Here is a 25136-nt window from a genome sequence, read left to right as displayed (position 1 = left end):
AAATGCAGTGACAAAAATAAGAGGTGAAGGGAAAGGAGAGTTGCAGGCTTCCATCATGTTCCTTCTCCTCTGCACTCCTGTGTTTGTAACTGTGCTTTTGAAGAAGGTGCCAAGGGCATGAAGTATTTAAAACCAAGCTAAAAGAAGCTTTAATTTTAGTGTCCTTAATGAAAACCTCTCTGTGAGGACTGAAAGAGTTTCTGTTTACAATCAACTCCTGGTGCAATGTATGTGCTTGTTTTCTGTGCCTCCTTCCTTTGATCCCAAGATCTTGGATGCCTGCTGCTGAGGGTAACGTGCAGTGGTGCATGAAGACAACTGACACTGTATGTCCAATTGCCTGCACGTCCATGGGGTAGTGCCAGCTGGATGAGTTCAGAGGGAGTACATGGAATCCATTTGCGATGGGTCGTGCTTTTGTAAGGTTTCACACTCCCACATTTGAATATGCTCAAGTGATTCATCCCTGGGCAGTAACAGGAAGGTTTCTTGCTTTTGCTAGTTCAGTAGAAGGACTGTCAGTCCCAGAGCAATCTTTGGTGGATGCAGTGTATGGGACTTACCTGGGCACTGACCATAAAGAAGTCAGTTGTATGGTAGTGAACAACTGCTTAGGAGCTTCCTTTGGGCTTGTCTGGAAGCTGATTCATGCTAAAGGTCTCAGAACCTGATAAATTGCCTTTTAGAAGTGCCTTGTCTTGCTTCATCACTCAGAGACAAAAGCAGAGATGGTTTGCTTGAGGTGAGATGCTCATTTTCAAAACAGCCTAAGACTGATAAAGGTGAATTTTACCTTGGGTACCATCACTGCCCTATATTACATGCTGGTAAAAGAGGAGGCCTAGAAGTCTTAGGGTTTAATACTTTGTGCTTCCCATACTCACATATGGAAAAGAATCCTTGAAGGATACCTGGCTATCCAACATTATAATGAAACCAGAGGTGCCAAGTAGGTGGGAACTGTAATCTGGGAAGTAAACCTGCAAGGTTATCGTATAATCATATGACTTTCTCAGCCTCAGAGCACTTTACCCATGGGTAAATATCATAATCTCACCTCAGGTAATAGTGAGATGAAGATCTCACAAGAGGACAGCACACAACTTGGAAAAAACTCCACTTACCTGTTCTAGCCCGCTTCCTAAGTTGTGTTTCTGTGTAGGTGTTCTACCACAAATAACAGTGTGAGAAGACAGTATCAGCAAAAAAAATCTCCTGAGTGACTCCTCTGAGATAGCCCATTTACCTCACTGAAAGGAAATTATATTATCTTATTTCAGATGAAAGGGGCATGTGATTTTTATGGACCTTTCAAGAATGGAACTGTGCCATTTGAGGATTTGTAGAAGGGTGGATGTGATTAACCTGATCATATACATGAAACTGGTGCAGGACAGGTTGTGTCACATACTTGCACAATAAGAAACAAGACCATGTGATACATGATAATTGGACAAGATATTGAAAATAATAAGTTGTATCTACTCAATACTGTACAAATTATTCAAACCTGAAACTACAAGGTTAGTGCCTATTTGTGACAGCCTGCCACATCAGTGTTGACTTCACCCTTCTAGCCTGGAAGGCTGAATTATCACAGAAATTGCCTCTTCCAGGGGGGCAGAGTTTACAAAAGTGGTCTGCAGGAAAGTGACCTGTTCAAGCCCATCCAATACACCTGTACTTGCTACTAACATGCTGAATTTGATATTTTTCAGGGAAGGATGTTGCGTTGGCCGCAGGGATTTTTGTGGGGTTTAGTATATGACTTTCATCTGAATTTTCCGTGTGGACATGCTACTAGACATGGAAGCTTGTCCCTTTGGGGACACTGTTTTTATGTCATTCTCATGCTGCATGCAAGATGTGTGGTAAACCTTCTACAAAACTTCTTTTGTTATGAGAAGACTAGTTTGCCAAATATGAAACTTGATGTAGATGTACACTGGTTTCTCAGATTCATAAAAGATTTGGGCGACAAAAGGAAAGATTTGTTCAAATCTTAATGTAGAGACTTTCAGCAGTTGGAAAATGTGTAGTTTTTTTGAGTACTCATCCACAAGTAAGAGCTTATCCAAGAACAGTTATAATTTTACATACTGAAAATCCAAATATTTCGCTAGGGTGAAATGAGTTGTTTCTGTTCTGGTGTTCTGAGCAGGTTGCTGTAGAAAATAAGGGCAGTCCCAAGGAAAAATCTGAAAATTTTACTGAAAAAAGCAGGAGGGAGAAGTGTGTGGTTGGAAAATGGTCACTCTCAGTATCTCCCTCACCCAGCACTTCTGCCTGCACACCCTACAGCCTAATGCTACCAAAGTCTAAAGTTTTAAATTTACACATCTGGATGGTTGTTTAATTTGCCAGAGTTTAGACATTCCAGACGGAAAGAAGCTTTGAGGGAACTTGGGAAGAGCAATGTTTGCTTTAACCTGGTTTGGTTTTCCTTTTCTGTTCTGCTCAGCTGGAAGAGAGAGCCCAACAGGCTCCACTGTACACCACACTGAAAACAGATTAACCTTGGTGGTCTGTGGTAGGAAAAAATCCTGTTTGTGTGGACAAGCACTGTATGTTCAGTCTTACTAACCCTGCTGCCCAGTCTGGTGTAAGGTCAGTGCAGAATTAGCACTCTCAGTCCAGCAAGTTGCTCAACAAGTATTAGTCTAGTGTGTGATGTGCTCTAACACAGATGAGCAGCAGCCCGGCTTGTAGGCAGGCAAAAGGGATTAAATGAGCCTGGAGGCAGAATTGTTTGTCACTGTGAGTCATTGTGCCATCCCCCCCACCCCCAAGGCATTTGGGGCAATACTACCTTCCTCTGTGGCTAGCAACATTGTTCCTGTTAATTAGATGAAGCTACAAAAAAAAGACTGTGTATGTGAAGCTGCTCGGTGCGTTATGTGTGCCCTCCCAATTATGCCTTTTGTTTGATTGGTTCTGACAAAGAAAGAAAAATCTTCAGTCAGAGGAAAAGCCTCTGAGATTTATGTGAAAAACAGCAAGGGTACTGATGTGGCCTGAAAAGCTATCCATAAACAACAGAAAACAAAGTCATGTTTGTTCAAGCTTTGCTTCACAACTGCTCTGGTTTTTTGGCCCTACTGGAGTTCCTTCTGTAAATTGAAACAGTTTGCCGGGTTTCTAAGTTATGTCATATTCAGCAACTAATGCAGGGCATGGAATGAGGTGTTTGTAGCTTTCTTCGCTGAATAATAAATTTCACTTCCCTCTGCCCTTTTGAAGAATTCCATCTTTTAAACTGCAGTCTTGCTGACAGTTGTGGGCTAGTGTAACTTTGCTGTTTCTCAGTGCATCTTCAGTAAAGTGGCAACTGCATCTTTAACAGTGATAGTACTCATTTTAAACAAAAATTTCCCCAGAACCACAGGCGCTTCTATACAGACACATTGACTTCTGCTTTTGCTAAAAGAATCATTCGTGTAGAAAGCATGCAGTAAATATGTTCTTTAGCAATTACTGTTACTTCTCTGACCCCATACCGTGTTCATCTGGGGATGTATTGTATATACAATTCCTATTATTTCGAAGAGATGGCAACACCCCAAGGATGTTTACTCAGATAGGAGACTGAGCAGGGTTTTCTCATAATTGTAAACAGAGCACTTAAACAATGTAACCCAACTTTTAGCCTGTTCCCATTTTTGAGCAGTCAAATCTACATGACAGACTGATGAGCTCTGCATGTTTGCCAGGAAATCCAGGTTAAACCCAGTCCCCTGAACTCAAGCTTCTGCATCCTGACTCTCATCCTGTTTTTAGAAGAACTGGGGGGATGTTGCAGAAAGGAAGTTGTGTGTTTTCCCCCTTTGGAAATAGATCTGTTTGCTGTCACTGTTTGCTCCATCAGCCTTTGGGCTGTGTTTCAGATGTGGTGTATCTGAGATCTGCTGGGAAAGAAAAGGAAGTGGGTGAGAGACTCAGGAGTACTGCATACAAATAGGATGAGGTACAGACATTCCTATATACTAATATTTTTCTTAACAGTTGCTAGAGAAAGAAAGGATGAAAACAACGCAGGAGGTAACAGTTGCATCATGTATCTGATGTTTCAGTCATTCCCACCACCTTTGTGTGGCAGTGGGTGTTATGAATTGTCACCTTCTATGTGAATCACCTGCACTCTTGAACTGTACCACTCAAGTGCACTCCTGACCAGTAAATGGTTACAGTTCATATCAAGTGCCACAATTCATCCTGCTGTACTCCTCAGGCTGTGGCTCAGTACAGTTTAAATGTTTTTGACCCTGTGACACTCAAGACCTAAATCTGAGACACTGCCAGAGCAGGGAACTGGCCAGAAACATATGTGTCAGGCAGAAGGAGAAAAGCAGGCATGTGTGGGGTGCAGGTGATGCAGAGCAACATTGCTCAGGGGCTTTGCATTTCCCTGGCGTGGGGGAGCTGCTGTGCCTCTGGCAGCTGCATCCTCAACTCCCTACTTCAGCTGCTCCTGAGGGGGATGTCTGTCACCCTGTGCGTGTGCAGGATGTACCCAGCCACTCACTCCTTCCATTCATACAGTTTGGCCAGATCTCTGATGGCTTGTTGGGAATGTCACAGCAGGAGCTGGAGGCTCCTCGGGCGTTATGGCTTTCTCCAAGGATGTTAGCAGGCAAGCAGTGAGGCCACAGCACAAGTGGCTGCTATCTGCATTGGATCTGTTGTCACTGCAGGAGAGACAATTAACTGAATCTGTTTTTAAGAATTTTTTGCAATGAATGTGCCGTAGTACAGCCATTCTAGTGTCCCACGGTATAAACTGGAACTCGGTATCAACCTAAGGCTGGAAGAGAGCCTGCATTTCAGTGTTCCCGTTTTCCACAATGATTTTCAGTGAAAGCTGCAGGAAAGTTCATCCAAGCCTCAATTCTGCCCCCTTCGGTACACTGATCTATTGGCCTTTGCCAGTACTTTTTAACACTTGATTCCCTAGTTGTCTATCCCTGCAGCATCCAAACTGCAGGTCAAGATTTGAATGCGGGAGGTTATTAAATCATCCCTGCAGGTGATGGATAGAGGGGCCTTAAATTCTATCAGTTTAGATTCTGACAACTTCTCAGAGTTCCCAGATTAATTCTGGCGGGTATTGGTAAGCTCATCTGCGAAGAAAGAGGAGTGCTGGTCTGAAAGAGGATGTAAGGCAAAGAGAACGCAGAAACTGAGAAGAACAAAGCAAAAAACCAAAAAAATCCCTCAAACTGAAGAAGCTAAAGGCTGCACTTAATTGCTAAGAGAATAAATTCTTCCTTTTGCATAGTTTAAAAATGGAAAAGAATATTGGAGGAAAAGGAAATAAGAAGTTTTTTTACTTGAGATGTTTGAACTTAAGATACATTTTTTTTTTTATACCCTGTCCTTGCAGGAATTGAAAAAAAAAAAAAAAAAACCAACCAGTGAATGTGTATGGCCCTGTTTTCACTTGTTTGAGGCCTTATTTAGTCAAAGGCAAATTATTCATGCTGCCTTTAAACAGCCTCCTCAAGAGAAGTAGGGCAGGAAACTCCCACAATAACCCACACAATGGGAGTGTGAGGCCAGCCAAACGCTGCCTGGGACACGTGAGGAGAGAAACCAGTGCGCCTTTGAGCAGCTGGAAGAAGATTTCAAGCCTGGTAATTTTGCACAAGGAACTATGAAGGGCACATTTCACGAGAAAGTCTGACTTGTCACAGCGAGTTGAGGTGGCACGTAGTGAGCAATACAGAGAGAGCAGAGAAGTATTGCCTGCAGTGTTGGGCCCTGCTCTTTGCTGTCAGTGAGTTTTTAGCTGGCAATTATCTGCCCCCTGGCTGGGACCAAGCATGCTGTTATTAAATACATGATGTACCCCCATCTGCCTGCTGCCAGTCCGTGGACTGAGCCCATGGGACCAGTGTGGTGTCTTCCATGCTGGTGATGCTACAGAGTACACATACATACACAGCACACACGGCCCACAAGCAGCTCAGTGTTTGTTTCCACTGAGAAAGTTTTGACCTGCTTAAAGAGCCATTGCTATGGAAACCTAATGAGAAGATAATTGAATGAAACCTCTTTGCTTTCCATCCCTTTCTCACACTGGTGCCAGCAAGGTCAGAACCTTGCGGGCCTCCTTTCTCTTCAGGTTCATGCAAATTTGATAAAAATACCAAAGGCCCATTTTCTTCCTGTGCCAGCTCCAGTTAGATAAATTACCTTGTATTCAGTCAGGAGCAGTTACAAGTCTGTCAGTTTTTCATACTAATTATGTAAGTGGGCCGTTTCTAATGCACACGGATAACCAAATGGCTTTGCAGCAGAGCCAGCATGGCCTTTTGCATTGGTTTATTCACCGCTCTGAATATGCATAATATTAGTGTACTAAAAATGTCATCTAAACCATTTTCCACAGTGTGCTATAAATAATCATTGGTAAGGAATGAGAGGGGCACTCTCAGTTTATTGAAGACGATAACAGTAGTGGTTTCATCATCATATGGTGCTATGCACCTGTGGATTTTATGGTCCGTAAATGAGATGCAGCCATTTGTTAAAGTACATCTGCATTTAAAATACAAATGCCCATCATTCTCAGTTCCCAGATTTGTTCTGTTTTGAGAATGATGAGATTTCAAAAATCAACAGGCACATTCATGAAAGCAGCACATGGTGTCATTTGTTTCTTTTCCAGTTCTGTGGAGTACCAGCACGTTCTTGGGGCACGTATGACTGTGTCTCTTATAATACCACTGTCTGTGCAAAATCAGCCCCAGTGTTTTTCTGTCTGAGATCAGAATCAGTCCAGAGTTAACAGGAAAGCTGTAGCCTAGTTAAAACCAGTCTTAATAATCAGACAGGCTTAGTTTGCTTGTGATCCAAATGTGTGCATTGGGTATTCCTTGCACACCAAGTTTTCGAGAGCACTTCCAGATTTCAAAGGTATTGCTTAGGTGTAACAATGTTATCCCCACTGCAGCACTTTTATGGAAAGATAGATTCAGAGACCATTTTATATGTCAGGCTTTGACATTGTTCTTACAAAGCCCCCAGGCTACAAAACAAGAACCAAAAGTGCCCTCCAGAGGCAATCCTTATGACAATATCTAGTCTGGTCTGTTTAAGATGTCTAGTCTGGTCTCTTATCTTTTAAGCAGCCTCCTGTAAAAGCAGTTAATTAAGTTTTTAAAGTTGTTCTCCCTTTCTCTACCTACGGTTGGAGTTCTGTCCAAATAGTTAGGAAATGTTATCTTCTCTTTTCTATTTTTTTTCCAGCATGTGTCTGTTGTTCCCGTGCCTGATTTATTAATAGGCAGTAAGTTAATCTTCTTGCAGCTTTCCAATTTGACAGGCAAAACTTTTCTAGCTTTCTTTTGTAAGATTAGTTGTTCAGTTCCCTGGCTATTCTAATAGCTTTCTCTATGCCACATCTAGTTTGAATGTATGTTTCTTGAACATGAATAATAATGGTTGTACAGCCATTGCCATATATATTTGTTCTTTGTGTTCTTTGTACTGCCATTGGAATTTTCCATCCTTATGTCTTTTAGAATTAATATGTAGGTTTTTTCTCAGTCATCCTTTTCCACTGGTATCCCCAGGTACTCTGTCATTTGCAGACCTCCAGCATTTTGAAAGACTGACTTTTGTGTCTGTCTTCTTTGTATACTTGAACACTTAATTGTTGAATGTAAACTCATTTCTGTTAAGCCAGTCTTTCTAATCAGTGAGTTCCTGGTCCAGGTTCTCTGCTCCAGCAGTTGCTACATTTTGTGTCACTGATCACTGACTGGCCTGGTGTAGTTTACTAAGTTCTGCTCAAACCTCTCAACTCTGTAAGGCAGTAATATTTGGGTACTCTAAAAAGTGGGTCAATTTTTAGGTTATATATTGTGTTTTCTGTTTGGGTTTTTCTGAAGTTTTTTTCTCATTTGTTTATTTCAGCACTTTGGCTCAAAGAGGCACACAGTACTGGCCTAGAGATGGTTTTGGATTTGTGACAGTAATGAATTAAAGTTTTGACCCCGTCTCCTGCCAGCTTCTAGAGATTATGGGTTGATAAGAAAATACTCCTTCCCTCTGGCTGTAAATCTTGTTTTGTTCCTCATTGTGTGAACATATACCCATACATTTCTTCTGCTTTATGTGGTGACAGAGTACATTTCATGTGAAAGCTTGCTAATGAAGTTGTACATCAGACCACAACAAAAATGAAGGCCTCCATGGTGGAGTAATGGCATTTGGCTCCCTTTCAGACACACAGTGCTGAAACTTCTGCCAAGTGTCACTGCATCATTAACTTTCAGTACAAGTTATCAGTCTATGAATGGAAGAACACAAATCACTTTCAGTGCACGTTCACAGAAACGCTGCAGATTTAACAGAGTAAGGAAGTGTAATTTGCAAATCAAACATACAGCGACACCAAGGTAGCCTGGAATTTTTCACCAGACATCAAGGAAGTAAAATGCTTAATTGATTTCACTGAGGATTTTTAAGCATCAGAATTGTCGGGTGGAACTAAAACACAAGTGCCTTATCAGGCACTATGTGGTAAGTTTTGTTGGCATTTCCATCCCTTCAGAGCAGCTGTTAGCATTTTCAAGGTCAGCCCAGGCATGGAAGGTTTCCTCTTTAAAGAATGCGTGAAATGATAATTGGAATTTGCATCCGCTGATGAAACTCAGCATAGTTCTTAAATCAGTTAGAAATGAGAAGGTGGTCTGCTTGCTGTGGATCCTGCTTTTCTCCTCACCCCCTCTGATTCAGGCATGTCGGACGTTTCTTCCTACTGCCCTTCCCCTTCTTTGGAGGCCAGTTAATGATGAGTTGGTGGCCTCAGACTAACTCATACTGAACAGATGTCCACATCACAAACGTTGCCGCTACACCTGCTGCTTACTTGCATCGTTTTTGGCAACTGTGCAAGAGAAGAAAAGGATTTAAATGGATTTGGAGGCTGCAGAGCACAAGCGACTGCTGCCTCTCCAGTTTGGGGTGATTGCACTAGTGAAGCAGAGTTCTGATTATTAACAGATTTCATTTTCTAAGGATGGTGGTTTGGTACATTTCATGGATGCTAAATTCATTTAAAATGAATAGAATAACTGTTTGATGAGTGGAGTCCATGCTCATCTGCAAAACATGTAGCAGATTAATTCTGTCAGTTCCGATAGAGCTTGGATTTCGTAAAAAGAAAAATTTCCATATACAACTCCACCTACTTGATTTGATTTACCTTTATTTAGAAAAATGCTTGCTGGCAACTTTACTTTGAAGTGTCTGGGTTAATTCCTGACCCTGTTGTTGGGCTTTTTCTGGAATTTTTTTACCCAGAAAATATGGTGTCTGTATTTTTCATCTTTCATCAGGCTTCTTAAAAATTAAGCATCTGCTGGCATATTATTGACTTTTCCCCTTCAAGAGTAAACACCAGCAAGGAAAACACTAAATGCCTCCCTCCTCCTGGTGCACTAAAAATTTGAAGTTGGTTTGCCTCAATTAGTTTGCAGTTTGTGCTGGATTAAATTTCTGATCAGTCTGAGTTTTAAAGAGGTTGTATTTCAGAGCTTCACTGTGCCAGACCCTCCTTGTCTAGATGAATTACTGAATCACACTGAAACTTCGTACTGTCTCATTTCCCCTTTAATGATATCTTAGCAAACTGATGAACATGTGTTTCCTGCTTAGAAGATGTTGGCCAGTAATGGGTTGTGTCTTCTAAACACCGACCTGGCTTGAACTGTAATTTCCCTTCGAGTGGTTTATTGAATTGATCAGAAACTCTTTATTGCCCTCTGCTGGGGGTCTGGGAGAGATGAAGGAGCTCGTTCAGACAACGTCCGTGGACAGCAATAAGAGCGTGTTGCTGTGTTGTTGTTATATGGCCTCATTCAGAGAACGATTTGGCTCGAGGTCTCCTTGTTAGGCTGTGGCGTGTGTGTTTCCATCCTGCATGGCTGCAGGACAGCCACCACACAATGGGACATGGGCACATCGCGGGGCTGAGCCCACAGCAAAGACACTGCAGTGATGCTTTCACATGGAGCCTCCAGCAAAGCCCTCAATGCCAGCAGAAGTCATTTCACTGCCTTGCTGCAGTGTGGTTCAATGGCAATTCCCACAGGAAGGCTTCAAAGAATAACATGAGGTTTGGTAATTTCTCGTTGATGCAGACAGAGAAAAAAGGCAGTGAAGCAGGGTGATGTTGTCTCATCAGAGATCCCACAATGAACTGTTGGCACTGGGTTGGAATCCATTCTGGAAAACTGGTCCAGTGAACATAAAGACCAAGAACAAAAGATATATTTGCTATTTTAGTGAGTTGTTTGTAAAGCCCATATTCTGGACTTGACTAAATCTCTCCAGCTAGCTTTTGAGGAAGGGAGCATACGCTGGTGAGAAAGCAGGGATTTGGGAGAAAGAAGCTGTAGTCTCCAGTCAGTTATGGTTGCACTCCTTAGGGTCTGGACAAACTTTCTCCACCTTGTATTTAAATCTCTACCACTGTCTTCCACATGGTGGCTTCTGGAGGTGTAATAAGCACATACTTATAAAGATTGTCAGATAAAACCAAGTAGGCTGAAAATGGATGTACAGCTAAACAAGTGCAGCGTCCCAGTTCTACAGTTTCTAAGGCAGTAAAATTACTGTTTTGCAAATGCAAGTAGAGAAACTATGTGAATAATTGTTTTCTGAGGAATCCTTGGACTCCTTTGCCTTAACCATTGATTTCTGTCAGTATGTATTTTTCTTTGCTGGTCACAAAAGGCACATTTCAGAGGGAAACTCAGTTATTGTGGTCGGACTAGTAGGTTCAGTTTTCGTTTCCAACTTGCTGTGTTGGGGAGAAAAGGGAAGAGAAAACAGCTCATGATATATTGTTTGGAAACTATAATTTACTGTAACCAGACAGCTCCCCTGAAATGTGGGAAGCCTGCATCAATAAGTCCATTTCTCTTTTTTGTCCTAGGCTCTCCATTCATAAATCAAGTTCAGAAGAAGGCTCTGTAGGTCAGTATATTTCATTTTATTTGATACTCCTATGGAATTCTTAAACAGCTTTTGAGTTTTGCTTGTGCTGGGATGTGAAGAGCTGGCAGAAGTCAGCAGCATTTGTGTGTGTGGAGGGCTGGTCCCAGCAGCTTTCAGTTTCATGCTGAGTGTCCCAGTGATCACTAAAACTGCCCAGCCAGCATTGTCATGTGATAAATATGCATATTTTGACTTGTTATACTGTATTGAAAATGTTTGCATGTTAGATAACTGCTTGCCTGTCCTTTTGTATTCCAAAAATTACCACCACCAGTAAATAACAGGATTTCTTTGTTATTTTTGTTCATGTCATGCCAGAGTCTCTTTGTTTCTGAAATTTTTGTTGTGTATTGGAAAAGAAAAATTAAACTGGGAGGTTTCTCTTGTTTTGTTTCCTTTTAATGGTATGCTAGGGACATGTCCACAGAGTCTAAACTTAAGCAGTATTTCAGAGCATCAGGAAGCTCAGCTCTAGGTCATCCAGGGCAAGATCTTAAATACTAATAGCTCTTTGTCAGTAGCATTTCTGCCAGATCAGGCACAGTATGTTCATTTTAGGTGGCATAAATTTTATTGCATGTGCAATAATTCAACAGAGCACAGATATGTATGCCTTACCTTGAGGTAGATCTCATTTTTCTTTCTAGAGCAAATTATTTACTTTGAGGTCATCAATCCATATGGTAGTTGTGGGCATGGGGACACAGCCTTGTACAATCCAGGCATATAGAGAGCAAGAGTCAGGTGTGGCTGATGATCTCATGCCAAGTAGCAGAACATGTGTGTGTGCTATGTTAATTATATATTTATATTTATTTAACATGATAATTAACATATAGATAATTAATTATCATATTATTATATCTATTATATCTATTATTGACATAATAGGTAATTAATTATCTGTTGCATTTCTTAATAGATATGCACAAATATACTAGAAAATCACTTATCTGAGTTGTGGCTTAGGCTGCATGATTGTGACTCTGTTAAAGAGAATAAACCAACAAAATACTTCAAAAATACTTCCAGATTTGACATTAACAACTCAAGAGACATCAAATTTAATGTAAAATATTTTCTGTTTATAAGTCAAAATATGTAAGTTTTTGGGTTATCTCAGTCCTCTATAGCACTGATAATTATAAAAGAATGTGTATTACCCTGAAATAGTCAACATAGTTCTAGTATGGAATAAATCAAGAAAACCAGAAAATCTGAGTGTTTTTTATTCTTGTTTTTGATGTAAAAATACAATGTAGTGCTTGAAAGCCTCTCTAGAATTCACTAACTAATGTTTCTTTCTAAAATTCTTTTTCCCTTTCCCCTCATCCTCCCACTCCCACTCCACTTTTCTTTTAGGGAAAGCAGACTGGAAAAAGAAAAATAAGTTTTTTTGGCAGAATTTCCGAAAGAACCAGAAAGGACTAATGAGGCAGACTTCAAAAGGTAAAGCTTTTTCAAGGGTGCACATCCTATCCATATAAAATGTAAGGAGCCAGCATCACAAAGGAATAAATTGCATTTGTAATAGTGTGGCAGCTGGGGTCTGTGGCTCTGGAAGTGTCACAGGTTTGGTTCATCATGACAGTGCTCAGAATGACAAGTCAAATTCTTGATACTGCAGACATGAGGCTGAGATGCCTGTGATCCTGGCTATCAGTAATGGCACACATGCAAAGTGATGCAGTTAATATATAATATATGTAACTAAAGAAGATGAGGGTTTTTTCCCCCCCGAGTCTTGACTTGGTAAGAGAAATACTGTTCTGTTTAAAATAGAAGGATATTTCTCCTTTCTTTGGCATTTTGTTACTTTGACCTGTTTGCTTTAGGCTTGAATCCAGCCTCTCATTTTAGAAGACACTACAAGAAGGAGCAGTAGAAGTGTCTCTGGTGACCAGTGCAAATGTAGGATTGATTCCACTTAAACTGTCAGGTGTCTTTCTCTAGTTCTGCAAAAAGATGCAGCTGTGGATTGCATTAAGAATTTCTCTTCACAGAAAATTTCTGTTTCCCCATGTGTATCTGTTAGCTTCTTATGTTGCAAACAGATGCTTGCTTCTCTGTGTCTGTCTGTGTTTAGGTAGATTGTGAAAGATGACAAAAGCCCATTTAGTAGGTCCAAAAGAGACACACTTTCATTAAGTGTGGGTCATTGCTGGTTCTTGAGGCAAGTTCTAATTGTCTGTGCTGACATGCCAAGCACATACCAGGAGAGGTAGCTGAGAGTGCAGTACATCTGGCACTGGTGGGTGGTAAGTTAGTCTGGATAAAACACAAACAGTGGCCAGTCCACTGCAGAGAGCTGCAAGGGCATAGCACACCATTCCTGAACAGGGAGGTTCTGGTAGCTGATTCCAGTATTCCTCAGGGCTGAGTGCTGGACTGTTCCAGCATTAGCACTTCTTTTAATTCCTGTCTTTCAGGGTCAATAACCATGGTCAGTTTTTATTTCTCCTTTTCGTGCGTGCTTGCTTGCTTGCTGTGTCAGAGTAGACGTAGTTTTTCAGTTCTAAATTGCTTCCTTTTATTTATTGCTCAGTTACTTCAAAATCATTCAGTTCTTTCAAATCATCCCATGAGCCTGCTCTGGAGAGGGTCTGTTTCTGGCCAGCCAGATCCACAGGGCAACCAGATTTCAGAGCACTGGGTAAAATCCAGTTTCAATGTACTCTGCCCTGTGCATGAATTCTTATATGTGCTAAAAGTATTTGTGATTTTTTTGTGCAGGAGAAGATGTCGGTTATGTGGCCAGTGAGATCACAATGAGTGATGAGGAGCGGATCCAGCTGATGATGATGGTGAAAGAGAAGATGATCACCATTGAGGAAGCACTTGCAAGGGTATGATATGTGCATACTTCAGTCTCCTTGACAAGCATGTTTTAGAATGTAGGATGTATCAATCTGCAGTTTTACTTCATTCACAAAACATAGGAGAAGGTGGAGAAAACCTGCCTGTTTGCCCCATTGCAACAGGTAGCATAAATTAGATAGCAATTCCTTTGTTTATTGAGAAAAGTGAGACCTAGCTCCACCAGAAATAGATATCCAGTACATGGTAAATTAATAGAGTCCTAAAAGCATTGCTTCTCTCTATTAACAATAAGAGGTACCAATCAGAGAAAAGAGTAAGTGTAGACTTTTCATTGCAGCTGTCTAAAGTGAGGGAGAAGAATCTCCCTGACTTGTACTAGCTCTTATTTATTATGTTCATAGGTTTGTTTAAGTGCTAATAGAAATGCTTCAGGTTTTGCTGAGCTTGCCTTACTGGATTCAGAACACATATATTTCTTACTATTTCCCTTTAAGCTAAAATATTTTCTGCTTATTTCTTAGCCAAAAAAGGTGATATTTTACTTTAATAATGTTCAAGAGACCATATTCAGCCAGTTTTTCACATACGACATTAGGACAGATGTACAACACAGTTTTTTTTATAAGTGAGATGACTGTAAAGTGTTTCTTTACAAACTCTAAATGTTAAAAATCAATAAGAAAAAGAACTATTGCATTTGTACAGCAGCAGGGCGGAGGTTTTAATTGCTCAGGAGCCAAAAGAGGGTTAAAATTTCAACACAACCTTTGTGTAAAATGTTGTGATGGAACACAGGATGAAACATTAGAGAAGACATCATTTCAATGGGTTGGCAGTCAGATAAATATCTTTACTGACATAATACATTGTAAAATAGATTATTGTAGAATATAAATTTATGTTATTGTCTGAAGAAAATATTGCTTTGCTGGAAATCATATAATGAAAAAAATGCAAGATTTTAAAATTGTGTTTGAATATTGGGAATTCAGTTTCTTTTCTGCTGTTAAAATTTTGTGGGGTGAAAGGGTTGTATCTAATTTGGTAGTTCCTATATGGATGGACTGGTAGAGTTTCCCTCTAGTGGTCTGAGCTACTAGCAACAGCCGTTTTTTAAAAAACAGTTCTCGATTGTTACAGCACTTTGATTCCCATAGTTTTTTCCCATTGGTTTTGTCTGAAGCCTTTTATTGGAAAATGGGAGATTTTTTTTTTTTAATTACAAAGGATGGTTTCTGGTTTTTACTGCAGATCATTTTCTTTATGAAGGAAATTGGCAGGTCATTGTGATTTAGTCTGTCCACTGTAAACTCTGCCTCTGAGATGGGGATGTGTAATTTATGTTTTACCAACAACAGGTCATCAAATTTCCGTATTTACAGATAATTTCCTTCTAAGAAAGGAACAAACTAATTTTTAAAACTTATGATTGTTGGACAATTTATTTTGATTAAGTGAGGCGTGCAGTGGAAAAGTTCAGATTTTCCCTGTTCCACAATGATACAGGGAAAAAAAAAAGAAATTACATTAACTCTTGCTCTTTTAATGAAGATTGATCTCTTCTTGTCACTGGAGAATGTTCTTTCTGTCTTTTCAAATTTCAGCTGAAAGAGTATGAAGCCCAGCACAGGCAGTCGAGCACTGTAGATGCTACAGAATGGCCTGATGGTTCTTACTCGACACTTGATGGGTCTTCCAATTGTAATGTAAGTATCTGTCATTGTGATATAGCTCCCCAGTGTCATTTAATATTTAAATTCTTTCACTGAAGTACTGAAATATCCTGATTTACCTGACAATTTCCTTAATAGCAAATGTATCACTGACTTTGTGATGCTGTTCTGTTTCCAGGGAGTCTTTAAGTTGCATTTTAAATCTTCAAAATCTGCTGTCATAAACTTTAACAGTCTTACTGTATAATTTATTTATTTTTTAAAAAACTCACTCCTTTGTATTGAGCTTGTGAAACACAAGTTGTCCCCAGCAAAAATCCCCTTGTTTCAAAATGCACAGAGAAGAGCTTTTAGGTCATTTAGTGGGAAGTTGTTGATTCACCAGTAGAGTTTCTCAGGCTTTTCTAGCCATTGTTGACACATTCTACACATTCTAGATGAGGATCTGGCTAAGTCCTAGCTGCCTGCTGCCTTCAAACACTTCTGTCTCTGCATTTCTGCATTTGCAAACTCACAGCCCAGAGTTCCAGAGTTTGTGGCTTTTGTCAGATCCATAAGCAGTAAGACAGCTTTTCTCCCTTTTTTTTTTTTTTTTTTTTTTTTTTTTTCGTCTGAGCTGTTTAACTTCTGTTTTCTTTGTGAGCACCAGACAGTCTTTGTGTTACACCATACTGAATTAATTAATTTTTCCTTCCAGATATCTTCATTTTCACTGAGTAGTTTATTCCACTTCAGTTCTCTAATTGGAAGTTCACAGATAAATCTTTGAGAAGAACACATTTGACTGTCAAATTCAAGGTCTTTGTAACCCATATAATTGAATCATAGACTTTTGAGACCATTGGTTGATTTATTTATTTTATTGTGAATGGAATTTCCTGCTAACTGCAGCAGCCGGTTAGCTCCTCCTTTCCTAAATGAAAAAAGGAATGCAATGTCATTTTATGAGATGTTTAACATATTTGGTGGTAGAGAAAGATTTTGTTGTTTGTGTTCAAAAAAATATGTCCATCTTTAGTTACATTGGAGCAGAGGGGAACTGATGTTGCCTTATACTCTGTTCTGATATATCAAAAATATGCAAAGAATAGGGAAGGAAGGATCCTGACTCTCCTGAACTGATTATTTAGCCAGATGAAAGATGTCTTGATCTTTTTCTCATTAGTATTTATAGCTTGAACTTTCTGTTCTTGAAAGGCTTTTGTCCAGGGTACCTATAGCATAAGCCCCTCAAAACTCCATTTTCCATGGTCAAATCCCAGAAGGATACTGAACCTCTCTCTTAAATCTTATGGTAGTGGTTTACGCTTGTGTTGAATTACTGAAAGCTGTGTGTGTCTCTGAGGACTGAATATGATTCACTATTTCTGCCTTAATGGAATGACTTGGCACCTTTTTTCTAAAATTGTTTTCCTAAGCCATCTTTCTCTTTGAACCGAGAGCTTGGTTGCCTCTCTCTGCTGTTCTGGTAGGATTTGAACCAACTTTCTGCTGATTTCAGTGGGGGATCTCTATTCAGTCACTGTAGATAATTCTCAAGACTACTTGCCCTCGATCCTGATTTTTGTCCTGCTTGCCTTTAACAGAAACTGTGAAACTCCTTGCCTTCAAGGGAAAGGAGAATCATCTGCAGAAATGAAACTTCATGTTACAGCAAAACTCAGCTTGACTTTTTTTTTGTGGACAAGAATGAAACTGAGGTTAACTGGGGTGAAAGACTTTGGCCTGTAACTGACAAAAGGCAAAAACAAGCAATGAAAAATATCAGATATGTCTAGAGACAGGATATGTGTTCACTCAGACTTTTTTGCCAAAGGGCCTCTCTACTAATCTGAAATGACCAGCTTTTGAGACATGCTAAGATGATTCTGTTTTCAAGCCCTTTCTTTCCCCAATGGTTTGACTTTCAGTACCACTTATGAGACTTGTACTCTGCTTATTTGGAACCTCAATTTAAAATTACCCCAGTCATTTTATATAGGCCATGATGCAAAGATGGTTTTCCATATATTAAAAACATACTTTCAGGTAGCCCACTGCCTTATACTCAGAAAGCAATTGGAAATAGAAGTCCCTGAAATAAAAATCTCTGGTTTGAATTTGAAGTCCTTGGGCAATGGTTTTTCTGGTTCTGTTTGCTTTTTAAATTTATTTATTTATTTTTCAGCCTCACAGCCAAGTTGTTACTAGGCAGTTTTTAATGAAACAATGTGATCATTTTGTAAACAAAATGAAAACAAGTTAGAATCTACCAGATGAGGGATTCTAAGAATGAAGGCAGAATGTCAGGAGTGTTCTAAGGTTTTAAGTGATCCTTTCCTTAGCTCTGCCTGCAGCATTCAAATAATATCTACAGTGCATATATTATTAGTTATTGTTTTCCTTTTTAGGAAAAGACCACTTTTTAAAAAAAGCTTTTATAGCTATCATGTGTTTATGACTAACATAACTGGTGTTGCTTTAAATATTCTCATTTTAAAGATTGATTTGAGGATTCTGTTTTCCAGGTCCTCTTCTTTTAAATTACTGTAACAGGAAATGGAAACTTGTGTTTCATAATCTTAACAAAGCTAAACCCTAAAGATGAACCACAAAGGAGTGAGGAGTAGAAAGGTCAGCATCCCAAGGGAGGCAGCCCCATGTCATTGCTGTGCTGTTAATTGTACATCCTGTTTGTTTGTTGTTAAGAAACAAATAAACAAACAAAAGCCTTGCCAACTCAGTAGGTGACTTGGTTCTTTGCCACTTTAGAGCAGTTTTTAGCTTTCAGTCTCACTACTGTGGTCCCCTTGTTTCAGCAATATATGTGTGTTCTTTATTTGCTAATGTGGGAATGCAGTTGAAACTGTTTTTATTCTGATGTATCAAAGGTCTAAAACGCCTCATCATTTTCCTACAAATTTATTTCTGAGTATTTATGTTTCATGTCTGCAATGAAGGCAGTTCACAGTAACACTAGACAAGCTTTCATTGCCTTGTGCCAAGCATTGGGATGTAAAGCAGGTGCAGATTACAAATGGATCCCTTTCTGGATTGTAGATAAGGCCCTATTTGTCTTTAGGAGTCAGAAAGTCCAGGGAAAGAGAGGACTTCAAAATTGTATCACATTCCTTCTTTACACTGAGGTGCCTTTCATGCTTCTTAAAGATAGAAGAGCGTTTGATAACTTTTGGGGGCTGACATGCTCAGTTCATCTAAAATAGGGCTGCTTCATCCCCAGAGCCCTTGCTGGTATGGCTCCAGCCCAGCTTGGAGAACCAGCATGGGGAGAAGTCAGTATGTTCAGTGTGTTAGTCAGTTTCTTTCCTGTGCCCTCTGCTAAAGACCACTAATTGTACCAGTTGCCATGTTTCATGCCAGAGTACAGAAATGGAGAGAAGCATGAGGGAGCTTGTGGCAGAAGTGTGTATCATCTGTGTGCTGACACTGACACAAACCACTAATTAACTTCACTGACAGTTTCTGTAGATGCAAGTTAAATGAACTTGTAATTATCTCTAGACTAAACTGGTTTGTTGGTCTCATATTCTGTATTTTGGTTTCGATCAGCAGGTAATGCTCAGCCATCCAGCAAACTTCCAGGTAGTGTAGCTGGCCTTCATTTGAAAGGTGCTACAGTGAGCTGTGTCATTCTTGTCTGACATCATCCCCCCCCACCAGATGTGTCTTAGCAGCCTCAGGAGAAAGGGTAATATTTATGACTGAGGAGAACAAAAGCAGCATCTCCCTCCAACAATATGGCCCACACATGGGCAGTGGGGGGCCTGCAGTGCTGTTTCACATCCCTGCCCTCCCAACACTTGTTTTCCCAGGATCATTACATTACCAGTCGGAAACTGGCACCCCATTTGTTTTCTCTGAGGAGGGTGCCAGCAGTGGTGCAGACCTGTAAGTGTGCTGTGCCCATCTGCATCCATGAGGTTGATTCTGGGAATAACTCCCACCTGTGTTGCCTTTCATTTTCTGTCTTCTATAGATCCATTTCTTAACAGATTGCAGTCAATTGAGTCCATGCAGCAATAGCTCTAGCTGGACTGAGATAATATTTTGTTATTCCTGTACTTACTATTACTTCTTTTTTGTTGTTTTTTGTGGTTTTTTTTAACAAGTGGTTAAATAGGGCTAAAAGTTGAAAAGGCTGTGTGAATTGGGTTTGTGTCTGCTACAGACATCAAAGGCAGAATAACAGATGAGAATGGACTTGGAGTTGTATTCGTTTCAGTCCCAGAGATGCTGAAGCTGTTGAATAAGGATTGTGTTACCTATGGTACAAACCTGACTCTGACAAAAGATTAAGTCTGACATAATTATCTCTGAGTCATGACAGTCAGATAATTACTGTGTTGTTTGGTAAGTGTGAAGAATAGGAAGAAAAGAAATAATGAAAGTGTAACCTCCAATTACCTCAAGAGTAAATCTAAGCATAATTACAACAAATCTACATTATTCAGGGTTGTACTGTATTTCAGTATGTGGATGCTTTCTGAATGGAGCTATTTTAAAATTGATTTTCATTCATAGAAGTGATGGATTCTTAAAATTTTTAACCATTGGTTAACATTATTATTGCTCATAATATAGGACTGTTAGTGTAAACAGGAAAAAGTACTTATTTTGGTATAGTCAGTTTAATTTGTTAGGAAAAAACTCAGAGTCAATGTATTTTGGGAATCGGCATTGAGTATCTATGGAGACTAGGATATGATGAGGTTTGTTTTCCTTTCAACAGTAGTATTTAATTTGAAGCAATGTGAATATTTTGTAGTTAGCCCTGGTTCGCTGTTATCCCAGGACTCACCATTTTTGGTCAGGTTTCTTTTCCATGAAAGGCTAAAGGGTAGAAGAGGATGTTTCTGTGTTTCAGTTCTTCTTGGAGAACTCGTTGCCGCCTCCAGACCCTGCATGCTCTTTCAAGTAGCAGGGGGAAGCTGCTGCTGAGCATGGCTGGGAATGAATGCAGAGCTTTCATGTTTGCTCCAAAGAATCTAGTGACCCAATTTCTGTTAAGATTTCCTGAAAGGCACCAATGTGCCTCGTTGTATGGGATGGTGTATTTATTATTACTACCCAAATTCCTGTGATACTGTCAGTGCTTAGTAACAGTTATGATGAGAAAGAACCTATAATAAGACATGTTTCAAAATGGTTGTGATGAATTCCCACGCTGTGTGCCTGTCACAGGGACCTGTACTGGGAGGCATTGGCTGCCCTCCTTTTCCACTGATCATAGGGATGGTGTCCAGCACCTCTTGGTAAAAGCTGGTAGCAGAATTACAGCATATTTTGTTACAGTCTTTCCCCTCTCTATCTATGCCTAAGAGCAGGAATTCCCATGGATACAGTAACACAAAAACCTTCATGAGAGAGGCACAAATCGTTACAGTTCCCATGACACAGCCCAAAGTAAGGTCAGTGCTGGGGAGTGATGATAGCAAAGCAAGAGACCACTGATGTGTTTCTATTTGGTTTTGTAGAACACTTTAAGGAGTTTATTACCTGTTTTTTCTGAAATTTTCCAGAACAGTGTAAAATTTGCAAGAGAAACTGCTGAAAATTATTCAGAATAAAACGTTGTCCCCATATCCTATATCCTTGTACTGAGCAGCTGGCAGTAATGTAGCCCAAGTAAACCTCCTGCTCACTGCCAGCAGGAATTTCTCCTGTAGTTAGTCTGTTGTAAAGTCTCTGAGAAAAATCTTCCTTCTGTCATGACTCAGAGCTTACAGTAACATCCAAGCAGTGGCTGCAGTTAGGCGTGTTCATAACCACTTCTGTTTGCCTGCATTCAGACAAGCCCTGTTGACTTACTTTATTGCAAAATGTTTGGCCATGTGTTTGAGGAGGATGAGACGAAGAGGGATGAGGGAAGACAGATTAATTTAATATTTATTCTAACATACTAGCTAACTTTTTATACCATTTTTCTCTTTTGGCAGCTGCCTAATTTTTCTGCCTTAGTACCTAGAGGGTGAGGGGGTGGTACCAGCTTTTTCCTGTTCTCCATGCATCAGCCAGCAGGAGATGCTGTAATCCATAATGTGGTTTCCCTGCCCTTGTCTTTTCTGAGACCAAGCCAATTAAATTAGAACAAAGCTTTGCTCAGATCAAGAATTAGAAATCTCAAAAGCCATGTGTTTCGCTGCCCTATTTGGCAGACACCAACTGAATAATCTTTACTTGTGGTACAACAGAAAAATTTAATTGCCCTCTCATTGGTTACCACTTACGCCCCTTCCCCAATGCTGGTGTTTCCTTCTTCATGCTCTAGATGGTAACATTTAACAGCCTGATTGTTTGAACGCACTATAAAAATGTAATTTAAGTTACCACAGCCTTCACTAAAGGGCTCTCATTCTTTTCCTTTGCTTCTCTGATATGAATTTTGCTGTGTTTCATGTATTGCTCTTTCACCCTTGGTTTTCCAAGAAGTTAAGAGGTGGATTTCCAACACCAGTGGAGTACTCCATTCATTAGTAGTACAGCCTATGCCAAAGAATAGGAATTTTCCCTGGATCTTCTTAGCCTTGCCAAAACATAAGATTCAGTTGAGAGGGTCTTGTTAAAGACTTATGTTTTATAGAGGAGTTATATATATAGAGGAGTCTGCAGGAGAATTGGAAAAGAATGTTGCACTGTAACAGGTACAGAATAATGTAATACAGAGCTTCATTCTGCTACATATACCTATGACAAGTGTCATTAAAATTAATTATGCTAATCAGTGGGAGAAACACTTCACCATGAGGAAATGTGTCAGCAATGTGATTCTCAAAATTAAACTAAAACCTGGAAACAGTTAACAGCTAGGAATTTGCCTAAGCAGCTATTCTTGTATCAGGACAGACCTCCTGGGAGAATTAAACTTTTATGCTCTTGTTACTTATGACAAATATTTCCCACTAATTTCAGCAAGCAGTGTCGTCACCAGCTAATGTGTAATATATCTCTCACCAAAGTAGCCGTTGGATACTCCTTTGATTTTCTTATAAGTAATCACAGACAAACCCAGACATGGTTACCTACGGGGGCTGACACTGCACATTTTAGACATGCACAGCCCTTGTAATTCATGCTCTTGGCAAAAAAAAAAAAAAAATATGACCTCTGTTAATTTTCTTTAAAATTTTGGAGGCCATTATTTGTAACTTCAGGATATGGTGCAGATTATCACATCTTAGTTTCATGCAGTTTTCTATAAACAGCCTCTGCAAGGATTAGAGGTCTGTGAAGCTTTCTTAATGAAACCCAAAACCTTCAAAACTCAAGTTGCAAAGCCCCAGACTTAGATCAGTTTCACTCATGGCCATGAACTTTTAAGGGAATCTGGGATACATTTCAAGGAAGTTGCTGTCATGTTTCACTTGATGTGGGCTTGTATGTTATTGAAACTGGAGAACACTAGCTGGTTTTATCTGAAGCTTAGAATTTTCCACAGGGCTTTACATCAGGGTTTTGGGGCTGAAGTAGTTCAAGGGTAAGAACCCAGTTACAGCACACTAGTAAATCTAGTTTACACGACCACTAGGGAGTAGAAAAGCTGTGTTCAGTCACTAGTCCAAAGATGGGGAAATTAGAAAAGGCTATTTGACTGGGGGGCTCATTAAAATCACCCAGTCATCAAAGGAAATAGATGTTTCATCCGGCTATGATTTCATGATGTGATTGATTTGCAGTGAATCCAGATTAACAGGCCACTGATAGCATAGTCCTGATAAAGAGGAATCTTCTCTGGCTCAAAGAGGTTGCTGTTGTGGTACGCCTTTGCTGCTGCTTTCCACCCCTGGATAGCAGTGTTCCCAATAAGCAGCAATTTTGGTCTTGTGCTCTGAAAAGAAATGTCTGGATTTTTTGTGAGGTTTGGGATAAGGTGTGGTTGCCTGTAAAAGGAATGCAAACTTACTTGAGCATCTCAGAGTCTGTTTCTTAGGAAGGGAGATCAGAGCCCAGCCTAGGCAGAGAAGTTGAAAGTCACACTAAAATACTTCATAAAGCCACCACTTCTGGACCAGCATTTCTCTTTCCAGTTCTTATTTATATTTTTTTTCCTAGCACTGAAACTGGGGAAAGATCAAAAAAAGTATCTAAGTTCACCAAGTTAAAAAACATGTAAGCAAGGTTTATTTTTCTTTCAAATTAGCCCTTGATAAGGGGAAATTCTCCAGGGATTTTTGTCAAAAGAATTAAAAAAGAGAGAATAAAAAAAGCTTGGTAAAAGGCTTAAGTTATATTTCCTATAGAGACAGCCTCCACTCTAGTGGTGGTGTTTGAGGGTCACTCTTCGTCCTGGCTTTGCAGAGATTCTCTGTATTTTTTCTTTCACTGAAATTCCATAGACAGTAATTAAGGAACTGGAGGGGCCAGCAAGAGGTCAGCAAGCCTTCGTCAGTGAAAACAGGGATTGTTTGCCATGTACAACACTCCCTTTTTTCCTTGTGGTGAATAGAAGATTTGCTTAGAGCTGATGACTTATGCCTTTCTTGCAAGTTATGCAGCTAGCGAGTAACTAGGGGAATCAATCAGTGAGCAGAAAACAGCTAATTGAGTCCAGCATCACGCTTTTTTCTTCTTTACATATTCAGCACTGGAATCGGAGCCAGTTTGGTGTCTGATAATGTAACTCGAGAGAAGAGGCATTTTGTGTGCAGGATTGAGAGCAAATTCCATACTAAAGAAGAAGTGTCTGCTCCTAAACTTTAGGGTTACAAAGCTGACAGCGGTTGAGGACTCAGGGGAAAATACTCGAAACTGAGCTTTAGGCCTATAAATGCCGAAGCTGGTAAGTCTCTGAGCGGGTAGCATGATGTGGAGAGGATGTGCCTCCTGTTTCAGAGAGGGAGAAAGAGAAAAGGCTTTTGTGGTTATTCTTAGGCACAGCACAGCATGCATAGCTTTTCTCAGTTTTCCTTTTCCTTTCCTTGGGCTTTTAAGTTCTTTTCTGTCCTATTTTACTGTCTCTGACTTTATCCAGGCATCTTTAATAAAAAACTTTTTAAAGTTAGAATGATTGGGATTTTTTGGCAGATGGAAAGCCTTTTAGAAAGAAGAAAGGACACGTGTAGCCACATCTCCTAAAGGGAACAGCAAAGTCTCTTTGCATTTATTATAGAGCATGTGGTTCTGAGGTGAGCTAGCCAGGGCTAGGGGATGTGATGTGTCTGTGAATCTAAATGTGGGTTTTTTGCCCCACTTTGCTGAACAATAATTGTCTGATAGTGAAAAAGAATTGCAGCTTAAGTTTAATCAGTTATTAAAAGATTTCCTTTTTTCTTAGACAGAAGGTTCCTAGAGATTTCAATTTGGGGCTGAACTATTACTGGGCATAAAGCAAACTGTAAAATTTTAACATCTCTAAATTGCTTCACTCAGCTCATGTAAAAGTCATATATGCTTGGGGTTTTCTCTGGATCTGAAGCAAATTAATCAGTTATGATAGCTTAAACTGGATGTTGTCCTAGTGTTTCTTACACATTTTTATTGGGACATGGCTACCAAGCTTTGCCTGTTTTTAAGGGCTGCTGCTATAAACCCTGAAGTGTTTCCAAACATAGTCCTGTCGAAAGCCAGCTACTTACTTCTGGTTTACATTTTGCCAATTAATTCCAAGAACGTTAATAAATGTTAGTTCTCTCTCTCACA

General features: G+C 39.9%; 1 protein-coding gene across 5 annotated transcripts in view; it reads left to right on the top strand.

The window, feature by feature from the left end:
* LOC310907744 (SAM and SH3 domain-containing protein 1-like) overlaps positions 1 to 25136 on the top strand; it is a 524902-nt gene that overhangs the window by 463654 nt on the left and 36112 nt on the right. For 3 of the 5 annotated variants that reach the window (XM_083858181.1, XM_083858184.1, XM_083858183.1), the window contains exons 5-8: positions 10946 to 10986; positions 12370 to 12456; positions 13741 to 13853; positions 15432 to 15533. In XM_083858181.1, the coding sequence (XP_083714307.1) occupies positions 10946 to 10986; positions 12370 to 12456; positions 13741 to 13853; positions 15432 to 15533 (343 nt within the window). The remainder of the gene's footprint in view (positions 1 to 10945; positions 10987 to 12369; positions 12457 to 13740; positions 13854 to 15431; positions 15534 to 25136) is intronic. The other 2 variants (XM_083858182.1, XM_083858185.1) reach the window with 1 other exon arrangement.

The sequence above is a fragment of the Zosterops lateralis genome, assembly GCF_965231275.1.
Source record: "Zosterops lateralis genome assembly, chromosome: 3".
Classification (NCBI taxonomy): Eukaryota; Metazoa; Chordata; class Aves; order Passeriformes; family Zosteropidae; genus Zosterops; species Zosterops lateralis.
This window is presented reverse-complemented; position numbering and strand designations above follow the sequence as displayed.